Source organism: Malania oleifera, chromosome 10, assembly GCF_029873635.1.
Source record: "Malania oleifera isolate guangnan ecotype guangnan chromosome 10, ASM2987363v1, whole genome shotgun sequence".
In the NCBI taxonomy this organism is placed as follows: Eukaryota; Viridiplantae; Streptophyta; class Magnoliopsida; order Santalales; family Ximeniaceae; genus Malania; species Malania oleifera.
The window spans coordinates 78,409,476-78,422,559 of NC_080426.1; the positions used below are offsets into that span (position 1 = coordinate 78,409,476).

The 13,084-nt window shown below is 38.4% G+C and overlaps 1 protein-coding gene across 2 annotated transcripts in view; it reads left to right on the forward strand.

The window, feature by feature from the left end:
• The window catches only part of LOC131166949 (protein cornichon homolog 4-like), a 37,156-nt gene that overhangs the window by 14,243 nt on the left and 9,829 nt on the right, over positions 1 to 13,084 (forward strand). For both annotated transcript variants that reach the window (XR_009139916.1, XM_058125610.1), the window contains exon 2: positions 7,350 to 7,531. Coding sequence is in view for 1 of the 2 variants with exons in the window: in XM_058125610.1 (XP_057981593.1) it covers positions 7,350 to 7,531 (182 nt within the window). In the remaining variant the exon portion in view is untranslated. The remainder of the gene's footprint in view (positions 1 to 7,349; positions 7,532 to 13,084) is intronic.

Below are 13,084 nucleotides of genomic sequence, written 5' to 3' on the forward strand. Positions count from 1 at the left end.
CAAAAGATCGGAGGTCGTGTGGACGATTGTCCCTCACCAACCAAAAGGGGATACACCAAGATGAGCCATTGCGATCTTTAACAAAAACAGTTAAGTTATTTTGCAACCAGGCTCTGATACCAAGTGTGATTTTTGGTGCATTCCCAAGAGGGGGAGGGGGTGAATTGGATATTTTAAAAATTCTAGGTCAAGTTTATCCTATTTTTAAAACCACAACTAGTATAGCTCAAGCTTAGGGTTTTCTAATCAATCTCGAATCCCACAACCATTTAAGTATGCAAATATTCAACACATATATAGTAATCACAACAAATTAAATATGAGCATACAAGTGCGGAAAAAATAGTGTAGGGAAAGAGAATGCAAACACAGGATTTTTACGAGATTCAGCTATCTCCGCCTACGTCCTCGCCTTAAGCCAACCCGCTTGAGGATTTCACTAGACCACTCCTTGACAAGGCGGAGCTACCTTTTTACAACACTCCTTCAGTCGGGTGGAGCCCCCCCGTTATAACATTCCTTCTAGGCAGTCCAACCTCTCTAGGCAATACCCCACGCCCGACACGGTTCACTACCGGAACTGCAGGGAGACAAATGATAAAGAAATTTTTGCGTACAAATGAATGGTTCTCAAAAAGCTAAGTTGTACAATGTAAATCTATATGCACTCTCACAAGATGAGATTTAAGCTCAATAGAGTTTTAGGGTTTCTCTCTCAAAAATATTTTGAAATAAATGAGAGTAGATGAAAGTAGGTGATCTTTGATTTAAAATATAAAGTATGCAATAAATGCTTTCAAAGATCTAAATGCTATAAATGATTTCTCCACAAAAGATGTTTGTAATAAATGAGATTTGGAGAAGATGGAGATTGCTCTCAAAATGATATTTGCAATGAAGAGATTAAATGAGCTCTTGAATCTTGCAATTGAAATGCTCAAAGATTCACTAGCATCAAATGGTTTCTCCAAAAATATTTTCCAAGAAAAATGTAGGACAAACTATAGATTTGCTCTTACAAAGGTTTTTGCAATGAAGAGTAGAAGAGAGTAAATATGCCCTTTTGATTTTTAAAGGATGAGTGAAAATAATTGCTCAAATATTCAAGAGTATATGCAAGATGATCAAAAGTATTTTAATGAGCTTTGGGCAAGGTATTTATAGGCTCTTTCAAAATCTAGCCGTTAAGTGATCGTTGGACCATTATTAAATTATTAAATTTGAATTTGTGTGACCGTTTTCGGCTTAAAAAATAGCCCAACCCGAGAGTTCCAGTCGACTGGCACAGGGTCTGGTCGATTGGCCTTAGGCAATTTTCCAATTTCGAGAGGTTCGGTCGACTGGGTCCTTTGCAAAATGCAATTCTGGCCAAGTGGTTTGGTCGGTCGACTGGGCCTAAGAGGCTGGTCGACTGGGCACTTTGAAAAATTGAGTTTTAGCCCTCTTTTGACCTAAAAAACACTTCAAACCTTTTTGTATGAGTTTAGCATTTTAAGAAAAAGGTTTTCCATGAAAAGATTGATTTTGTAAGGTCTTTCTATGGTCTATATGGAGCATTAAACCAGATCATGCAAGACATGCATTTACAATACAAACTAAATGCAATACAATTGAAAAAATCAAGTCTTCACTCCTTACTCTTCAATTTGCCATGCAGTAGGTCATGTGATGTGTTCTTTAAATGCCTCATGGCTTCCATTTTACCTCGACTATTTGTGCCTTTTGAAAGATAATTCTGTTCATACATTAAATGCACAAATGTGATACTTAGGATTTGTCATTATCAAAATGGGATAGGATTCATAAAGTCAACAAATAGATTTAGGAGGATTAACATCATGGGAAATAAGATCATTCGACGAGGGAACTAGAGGCACATTAGTAGAAGTTGAAGGTGCCACTTTCTCCTTGAGTCGCCGTGTGTATACCTGCAAATTGGGATGATCCAAGCAACGAGAAGGGCTCAAACTGGATGAAGATGTTGAAGGATTGGGCATAGATGCTAGGTTCGAATCTAGAAGGCAAGGCAGAGGAAGACTTATTAAGGTCAACAAAACTCAAGGAATAAGAGTAGTATGGTGTAGACTCAAAGAAGGTAATATTAGCAGAGACAAAATTGATGTAAAGTAGGACCTATAACATCGATACCTTTTTTTTTTAGTATAGGAATAGCCCAAAAATACATTTGATAGCATGAGGGTCCAACTTATCCTTTCCTGGAGTTAATTGATGGACAATGGACACACAACCGAATATACGAGGTGGAAGGGAGAACAAGGGAGCCTTAGGGAAGATAGCTGAATATGGGATTTTTCTGCCAAGGACAAAGGTTGACATTTTATTGATGAGGGAGCAAGCTGTGAGCACAACATCACTTTGAAAAACTTTGGGGAGATTCATTTGATACAATGAGGTGCGAGTGACTTCAAGAATATGTTTGTTTTTCCGCTCTGCATCCCCATTTTGTTGTGGAGTGTGAGCACAAGAGGACTGATGGATCATACCAGAGCTAGTCATATGAGTATTGAATTGGGTACTGAAGTACTCCTTAGCATTATCACCATGAAGTATCCTGACTGACTTATCAAATTGAGTCCTTATTTGGGAACAAAAGGCACAAAAGATATCAAACAACTCGGAACGATCTTTCATTAAATATAACCAAGTCATCCTAGAGTAGACATCAACAAATGTTACAAAGTATTGAAATCCCAACTTTGATGTGACACGACTGGGACCCCAAATATCGGAATGGACTAGCATGAAAGGACTAACCACTTGTTTTCGACTCAAGAAGCAAAGGGAACATGATGATGCTTGCCCAATTGACAAGACTCACACTCAAGATTAGACATAGAACTCGATGTAGGAAACAACTGTTTAAACTTGTCCAAGGACGAATGACCAAGGCGACAATGGATTTGAAGTGGTGTAGCTGCGACTGTGCAGGCAATGGGTGGAGAAGGCGACTCAAAGTAGTAAAGTCCACGAGCTCACTTCTTGTGCCAATTGTCTTTCTGGTCTTCAGATCTTGAACAACAATAGAATCAGGAAAGAATGTGATAGAACAATTTAGTGACTTTGTAAGCTTACTAATTGACATAAGGTTGAAAGGAGATTTAGGAATGTATAAAGCAGAAGAAAGAGAGATGGAAGGAGTAGGATTTACTGTCCCTATCCCCTTAGCAATAGTAGTGGACCCATTAGCAAGGGTAACTTGAGGTAGATTTTTAGGATACTGGAGATCATAAAAGAAGTTGGTTGCACTTGTTATATGGTCGGTGGCTTCAGAATCGATAACCCAAAGACTAGTAGGAAGGATACCAGATGACATACAGACTGTAGGATTACCAATCTAGGAAAAAGACGCAATGTGAGAAGATGCTTGCTGAGACAACTGATACTATAGTAACCTTGAATACTCCTCCTCTGATCTAGTCACAGTATGCGATTCACTCAAACAAGTGATTAACGAAGGACTCCATCCCAACATTCACAAACTCAGACCAATGACCATAAGGTTAATTGTTGGAACAATTGGAACAACCACGAACAAGGTGAACAACCACGAACAAGGTGACCAACCATGAACAAGTCACAAATAAATCAGTACAAGACTGCCGCAGCACCAAGAAACTGAACACAGCCCCAAGAAAGCAACTCACAGCACTGAAACAATTGGAGAAGTGAACCACTGAAACTACCATGGAGAAATCACCAACTAACTTATATAACACTGCCATAGCCTCACAAAAGACAGCTTATGAGCACTGTCACTGCTCCAAGAAAGTCACCAATGAATGTTACTGACACCGAACAACAACTGATGAATTACCACGAGTGCATAGTTAAACAAAGATTGGATCTTTGAGCAAAACACATGTCCAACAGCTTGATATTTTGATATATGGAAAGGAATAAAAAAAACACAGCAAATCCCACTGTTTCAGACCCAATAAACTCAATAACCATTGATAAACTATGAAGCATCAAACAACCATTCCTTAGGTGCCGCACTTGAGCAATTAAAAAAGGTGAGATCTTTGGGCAAAAAACATCCCCAAAAACTCCAAAAACATGTTAATAGAGAGATTGGATCACTGCTGGATCATTTCAGGTCAAGACCATGCCTGAAAGTGGCTTCACGCACCGGCGCTTGGGGTCGACCCTGGCAGCCTTTGTACGACGCGTGAGGGTGCCAGGGACACTGCCTGGAGGTGGGATTTCGGAGGGGGGGGGGGGGGAGATCGGCAGTGTCTGTGGGTGACTATGGTGTTGGTTTTGACAAATTTATAGTGGATTTGATGTTCTCGAACTGGCAGTGTTGCCCAGAAAATTTCAGCAACTGGTCTGAATTTCTGCTGCTACTGGCTTTTTTCTAGGGTTATAGTATCGCTGAAAAATCTTCTATAATGATAGACATGTGGCGGATTTTGGGTTTCAGGCTTCGGTTTGATGGTGGTGGTAACACTTAGGTTTAGGTTTCAGAATCATGCTCTGATACCATATTGAATAATTGGGTAAAATGGAATCCCTAAACTCAATGATGGGTCTCTCCCTCTATTTATAATATATGTCAAGTGCAATTGGAGTGACCATAATACCCTTACTAACTTACACTTATTACAAACCAAGCTCTTAACAATTAATAATAATTCTAAATGACTAAATAACCATTAACAATGTGTTAGATGAAGAACTTGGCGATGAACACATAGCAATCGTTCTTATATGAGTGAGTGTTAATGAGCTCAAGGATAGAAGATAAAGAGTATTAACTGTGCACAACCCTTTTCCTTGCACAAAGTGTGTTTAGAAGGTGTGTAAGCTGATAATTGATGAAGGATTGAATGAAGTGACATTAATGTTGTGTCTGAGGATATGGTGAAGAAGCTAATGTGGTTAGAAGGTGTGTAAGCTAATAATTGAAGGACTGAATGAAGCGACATTAATGTTGTGTCTAAGGATATGGTGAAGAAGCTGAGTGTAATGAGGCTGTAGATTTTGAATGCCACAAGCAACAACTCTTGCCTTAATCTGCCTAAATGAAATGGAGTCACATTCGTATGGTGACACGACTACACCAAGTTCTGTTCAACAGTATTCATTCTCATCCATGGAAACATTCTAATGTCCAATGTAATGGTCAAGTCTCCTGACTTGAAAGCCCTTGTTTCAACTGAGATCATCACTGAGGAACCATGATTCGAATTGTAAGAGTGTTTAACACACATTTCATCAGCACCCTAAGGGTAATTTGCATCCCCACAACAGAGTCCTCATGTAAGAGCTCCTACCACTAACCACCCACTAGCCAGAGCTAATTGATGAACATTCACCCTGCACTAGGCATTGATTGATGACTTGTGAGGACAATTTGTAAATCTATTAGAGGCCTTAATATAAGAAGCACACAGTATTGCCTTAACATTAGATGTGTTGAAAGCTTGAGACGAGGGTGCTTCCTTTGAAGTTGATGCCTTCGTGTCAACCTTTGGTGTGCCCTTCTTGATAGACTTTCCCTTGTTTCCACTAGCACTCTCCTTAGGCATGGGGATTCTCTCCAACATAGTCCCTTAAGTGTCCCGCAGCAGCTTGTGTCACGTGCGAGTCTTGAACTCTTTGTCAATGAATCAATCCTTGCCCACAGTTTCAAACCTTCAATAAAATAGAACAACTTGTCTTTCTCTAACATGTGGATATCCAACATTGAAATGCAAAACTATTTTACATTATCTCTTATTGTTTTGGTGTGCTTAAGATCTTGCAGTTTGCATCGAGCATTGTACTCAATTAAGGAAAGAATTGGAACTTGAGATCTCTCCTCAAGTCTTCCCAAAATTCAATTCTACATTGATTATTTAGAATCTCATCATACTTGGCATGCCACCATACTTTGGTGTTCGTATATTGTATCCATGGATACTTTGCCTCCTTCGAGTTGGCCACCGCAACAAAGGATTGTTCCATGTCAAGTAAGAAGTTTTTCAACTCCTTAGCGTCATCGTGGAATGCTCTTGGTTATGGTATGCTTGCTCTTCCATATTCGACCCTCATGAAATTAGCATTCTCAAGAGCATGAACCATAAGGTTCACTTTGGTAGTATGCTTATGCGTTTGATGCTGTAGGGCTTTTTGTTCACATAAATCTTCTTATAATTCATCAATAGAATCTTATTCTTGTTTTTGGGACCCCTCCAATACATCAACATGTTTTGTGAGTTGGGCAACCTCTATGGCCACACGGTTGACAGTCTTGACTTGCACCAAATCTTTCTATATCAATGTATGGCATGGTTCTCCCATGGATTCTTCACACAAAACCACAATCCAAAGGCAACCAAATCACAAAGCAATTAATCAGGATCTCATGCCAACTATCATGGGCTGAATACTTCACTTTATGTGAGGGGTTGTGTGACACTAGTTGTAGTAGACAAGCTTATTCATCTCAAGGCAAACTGTAGATTCACTACATGAACAAGTTTGCAAGCATCGAATACAAATTATGTGGAGGCAGTAAGCGAGCAGAAAAGTAAATATGAGCAACAAAATTCATCTATTACACATCCATGGGCAACATTCTTTAGTGAGGGAGACATTTAGGCTAAATGAATGAACACTCACCCTTCCCTAAAGAGCTTTCTATGCTAATCTCACATTGGCACTTAGCCATACTCTCCTTTTTCACTAAGGCATTGCTCTACCAAAGAACAAAACCTACACAAGTATTTGCGTGATGGTTACCCATCCAATGCACATAAGACAAGAAAATGAAGGCAAGCATAAGGACATGCTTGGCTCTGAACATGTGGGTAAGATTATTTGACTATTTTGTACATCTTCTTTTAGTACTAAGAAAAAAGAGGGTGTACTTTGTTTTTAGGAGCACTTGAAACAAACCCATGCAAAATGCACATTTCTTCTGCTTTTATCCTTTTTTGGGTACATTTGTTCAATCATTGAAATAACTACACCCTTGCATTTAAATCCTTAAATATATAGTTGATGGCAAGTTTAGTCAATATTAAGGCTTTTTTTATGGCCTAGAAAAAGAAATTGCTTTGAATGCACCATAGACAACTCAGCCAAAAAAAGAAAAAACAGAAAAAAAGGTATTGAATAAGGGATTCAGGTTTGCTTGGGTATTTAGCTTAAATAGGATTCACATATTGGCCTTACATTAGTACCTTCAAAATTAATTAAGATGCCTCATTTGAAAATTGTTCTTGTAGCTTATGTGCTTGGTGGACTTGGAAATTGAATATCTTATATAGGGTTGCCATATTGGCTTAGATCAGTACCTTCAAAATTAATTACGATGCCTCACTTGAAAATTGTTCTTGCAGCTTATGTGCTTGGTGGACTTGGAATTCGATTATATGAACCCATATGATTCAGCATCTCGAGTCAATAAGGTTGCTTTGTTTGAGATTGCCCCTCAAGGAATTTTGTGCCTTTTCTACCTTGCAACAAGACATTGGTCCATGTTATTGATGTCTCTTCCATACCTATACTACAATGTGAGACTGTAAGTTTATTTTTAACCCATTTCTCCATTGATGCTAGGAGTATATTTCATTAAACTAAGACCCTCTCTATAATACAAATGTCATCATTAATTTATCATTTGTGGGACACCAAAGTAAAAGCTTTTGAGCACTTTTTTTTCCTTGTGTCTCCTAGGATAATATTCAGGGGGTGAAAACTCTAAGCTACATGATTAGAAATAGTGTATAACTTAGCTTCCCTATGTTCTAGATTAGTGTGGTGTGCAAATATGGGACTAAGATCAACAAATTTATAAATTTTTGGGTAGTTATGAATTGGTAATCATAGCCTCAAATGTCAGCCTTCTTGTGAATTTTGGTCCTGCTGCTCCTATAATGATATTATAGATGCATGAACTTCATTACTGAGAAAAATAATTGTAGTTAAGGCTGCTGATCTAGTTTATTTTGACTGGGTAATTTTAAAAATATTGATCTTTTTGTTAAGGTGGCTAGCGGGATGTAACCTCAATGTGCTGGCTTTGTGGTGAATATGTATAGCTTAGGCATTGTTTAACAATTTTTCTTTTGCTAAGTAGTGGCTTTTAATGCCTATGATGAGAACTCTGGAATTAGTTTCTGGTTTTGAAACATAAAAGCACTTAAAATTTCTTTAACAAAATGTGATGCATATGATCTTTATTTTACATATTTGAGTAAAGTGTGTAGAATAATCTTGGGCTATATTCTTATTGTTTGGCTGTGTTTCATTTCAACCATCAACAATTGGCAAACGCAATTCTCCAATCTTCCCTCTCGCTTTATAGTTGCAGCCTTGGGATGCCAGCCTTGTCCCATAAGCTCAAACTTAACAGTGCTGGGTTTGTTTCATAATTATTGAAGTTTGGTGTGTTGAATGCTCCATGTTTATTATTAACACATGCAAACTCGTAAATTGCAGACTATGCCCTGGTCCCATCACACACAATTATTTAACACAGATGTATGCCCTCAATATCTGATTTGCGTTAGACTTGGTTCAGCAAGTGTTGATAAGCGTAATTTGGCAATATGTGTTTCCTATCTAGAGATATGCATAAATGCAAATCTGTATTTTGATGTTTTCTTCCTTTCGGGAGAAAGGAAAATTTTGGAATCGGTTTCATGAAGCCTATCCAGGTGGGTCAATTGGAGTAAGAGTACTGGCATGCTGATAAGGTGTCGAAAGAGCTTCTTTTGGAGGCTGATGGCTGTGGAAGCTTTGGGATGATGAAGGAGAATCAATTAGTTTTCTGTTGATCAATTGAGGTCCAAGAAGGATGTGTGGATGATATCCGAAGGGGGGAATAAGTCTACTGGTAAGGGAAGGAAATACAAGAGGGTTTATGCATTCTGGGTCGACAAGTGAGGTTGTTCTGCTGGGACTCTGCCGGGACAAAGAAAGAATTTTTAAGGAACAATGATGATAGTACTCTATGTTCTGTGAAACCCTTGATTATTCAGAGGGTAGATACAGATGTGGGGAGTAGCAAGTGTTAGTAGAAGGGAAAATGGGGTGATGTGTGTTGGATTATTAAAGTGATGATGTTAGTGAGTTAGCAGAATTGGTGGTTTGGTTTTGGACGAGATTCAAGAACAATGTTGCTATGGTTCTGAATCATCTGATTTACTTGGGGATATATGGTACTTGCCACCATTTCTGATAGAAGGTTTAGAGGGTATTTTAATATTTGAGGAGAATGGAACAGTAAGGAGCAGCAGTGCAAGGATTGGATTTTTCCCTCTCTAGCAGATGGGGTTATTGGGAAGGAGTTAGAAGCTCAACAATTGTTGGATGATTTAGTGATGGTTTTCCAGATGGTGGTAGATTGGGTGGTGAGTATGTTGATGGTGGTAGTGTCAAAACTACTCCCGCAAGTGGGAAATTTATGGGGACCACAGCTGGGAATTCTTCAGGTAGCGCATGGGCCCACACTAGTAGAATTTTGGAAAGGACCTTTTTTTGGGGTTTTTTGTTTCTAATGGTGGCGGCGGTGTTGCAAAAACCTTCTGGCAAAAAAGTGTTTGAAATTGAGGGACATCAGTTATAATTTGGACAAAAGTTGCTGATGTTGAACAGTGCAAGGACAATTATCTCTGTCACATGGCTGTCTGAGAGTTCCTTTGCCAAACAACAACAACAACAACAAAACCAAGCCTTAGTCCCACTAAATGGGGTCGGCTATATGAATCCTTTTCCGCCAATTTATGCGATCATGACCATTTCTTTTGATAGATCCAAGGATATTAAATCCTTACTATCTCCTCCCAAGTTATTTTAGGTCTACCCCTATCCCTTCCACTGCCCTCCATAGTAACTAAGTCACTCTTCCTCACAAGTGCACTATAAGGCCTACGCTGCAAGTATCTATACCATCTGAGTCGTCCCTCCCTTTGCCAATAACTGATAATTGGTTCAAAGGGTTGAGTTCCATGTGCTTGTTTTGAAGAATGTTGTAAAGGAAACTTCAGCAGTGGAAGATTGTGGAGTGGAATCAAAGTTGCTTTGGTACCAAATTGATGTAGGATTGAGAGAGAAACAGAAGGGAGATATTTTTTTTTTGATAGCAAAAGAAGAAATTTTATTAGAAAGAGAAGAATTGGCAAAGAGGAGAATAAGCATCTCTCATCAAAATTCTGGAAAAATCCAAAAAAAAGCAACTGAAAACACAAAAAAATACTTTGAAATATCAAAGCCAATAATTCTTCCAATCTTGCTAAATTTCTTAAAATTTCACACCCTCAAGTATCCAGAGCCAACGCACCAATAAAGAGGCCAAATAATGAATCTTCTCCCATACCAGCTGCCTGTTCAATTTTTTTTGCTGAAAAGGAAAAGTTTGTGCATTGCACCCTAATCATAAACCCTACAGCATTGCAGATATTCCACATTTCCACAGAGCAGCCTAATCCTTCTTCCAAAACCCTCAAAAGAGAGAGCCAACATTCTGTTCACCGTGGCTGGACAAACCCAAGCTTCTCCCAACACGCCAATAATTTATTCTAGATACTCCAAGTAAAATCACAGTGTAAGAACAAATGAGGAGCCGACTTAGAATTCAAATAACAAAGCACACAAACATCTAGAGATATGGCCTTCAAAGGTCTCCTTATTTGCAACAAATTATTAGTATTGATTCTATTATGCACTATCAGCCAAATGAAAGCCTTAATCTTTGGGATAGGTTTGGCGTTCCAAATACATGAGAGTAGAGGAAAACAAGAGTTGGAATGGGTCAAAAACTCAGAAAAAAAAAAAAAAAAAAAGATTTACAAGAATATACCCTTGAATGATCCAAAGCCCAAGACCGAGTATCCCTAGCTGAAGAAAGTTGACAATTGTTCAATAATGACAAGGAAGAGAATTCCATCATCTCTTTATTGTTTAGAGATCTTTTGAAATGAAAGTTCCAAGAAGCCAAAGGGCTACTCGAATCGACCACAAAAGGAGAAATCATATTTTCTTGCCTTGAGCTCAATTGGAAGAAGCGAGGATAAGATGTGGATAGGATATCATTCCCTAACCATGGATCTTTGCAAAAATGAATATGAGAACCCCTCCCCACAACAAAATTAATGTGAGTGAATACGGGATAAATTTGAGAAATGTATTTCCATGGACTCTCCAAAGAACATCTCAAACTAATAGTAGTAATCCATCCATTGACACCCAACCCATGCTTCAAATGACTTTATGCCAAAGGGGATGATCTTTTAAGGGAAAACCCTGTAACCATTTATCTAAGAGAGTGATGTTTTTAGTCCAGAGAGAGAGAGAGAGAGAGAGAGATCTTTTAAGGAAAAACACCATAACCATTTATTTAGGAGAGTGATGTTTTTAGTCTAGAGAGAGAGAGAGAGAGAGAGAGAGAGAGAGAGAATACAAGCATAGTTTCCTAAATTTATTACTAAAAGAAGTGTGCTGAATAGGAGGCCTAAATGATAGTAACCCATCCATTCACTCCCAACCCATGCTTCAAATGACTTTATGCCAAAGGGGATGATCTTTTAAGGGAAAACACCATAACCATTTGTCTAGGAGAGTGATGTTTTTAGTCCAGAGAGAGAGAGAGAGAGAGAGAGAGTACAAGCATAGTTTCCTAAATTTATTACTAAAAGAAGTGTGCTGAATAGGACGCCTAAATGATGTAGGTGATCCTTCAAGAATCCTTGTGGTGTGAATTGGTGGGTAAGGGTTTCACTGGCAGCTGCAAGATGGTTTTTTGAATATATTTCATCAACTTTTTGTTTGTTTGGATTGTTTTAGCCATCAGTCTGGGTGAGATTTGGCAGATTTAGTTGTTGGGTGGTGCTCCAATCGAAAAAGAATGGCATTTTCTTGGATGTTGGAATAGGGGTGGATGCTTTAGGGGCAAAGGGCATTCAATTTTGTTCCTAGGGGTTTAAAAGGTTTTCATTGAAGGGTTTTGTTGAAGCTTTATAGTCGACTGTTGATGGTGTGAGTCCAAATGTCTGCACAAGAGTGTGTAGATCTATCCATATGTATAAGGGGCTGGTGGGAGTGATGCGGTGAAAAGAGTTGGGTTGGGTTTTTTTCCTTGAATGGACATTGGTGTTTTGCTTGTGGTGGTGTAAAAGCTTTGTAGGGTGAGAATAAGAAAGCTGTAATGGAGGAGTGTAACGGATTTCCAAATCAATTGATCTTAGGATTCCCGAATCAATTGAGATTTTCTAATTATTATGATTCCCAAATCAATTGGAATTTCTAATAAATGTGTTATGATTCCCAAATAAATTGGGATTCTATTGAATGTTGAGGTTTTTATTTTGTGTTAGGATTCTTGAGAGAAGAAGAAGGCAGAATAAGGGAGGGAGGGAGGGAGAGAGAGAATACTTGTTCCTACAACTATCTAAAACAAATAATTATGTAAAAACATGACAGTAAATTACACAGCACAAATACAAGCATAGTTTTCTAAATTTATTCCTAAAAGAAGTGTGCTGAATAGGAGGCCTTGTAGGTGGTCCTTCAAGAATCCTTGTGGTGTGAATTGGTGTTGGTTTCACTGGCAGCTGCAAGATGGTTTTTTTGAATGTATTTCATCTACTTTTTGTTTGTTTTTATTGTTTTAGCCGTCCTCTCCTTTTTAGACAGAAGGGAGAAAATTAATTGGGAGAAATCGAAAGAGAGAAGAAGAAGGCAGAATAAGGGGAGGGAGGACTTTTTCCTATTTCATCAATTTTTTATTTGTTTTGATTGTTTTAGTCGACCTCTCCTTTTTAGATAGAAGGGAGAAAATTAATTGGGAGAAATCGAAAGAGAAAGAGAGAAGAAGGCAGAATAAGGGGAGGGAGGGAGTACTTTTTCCTACAACTAATTAAAACAGATAAGGGGAGAGGGAGGGACGGAATACTTTTTCCTACAACTATGTAAAACAAATAAGTACTTTTTCCTACAACTATCTAAACAAATAATTACATAAAAACGTAACAGTAAATTACAAAAATACAAGCATGGGGAGGGGGGAGGGAGGGAGGGAGAGAGAGAGAGAGAGTACTTGTTCCTACAACTATCTAAAACAAATAATTACATA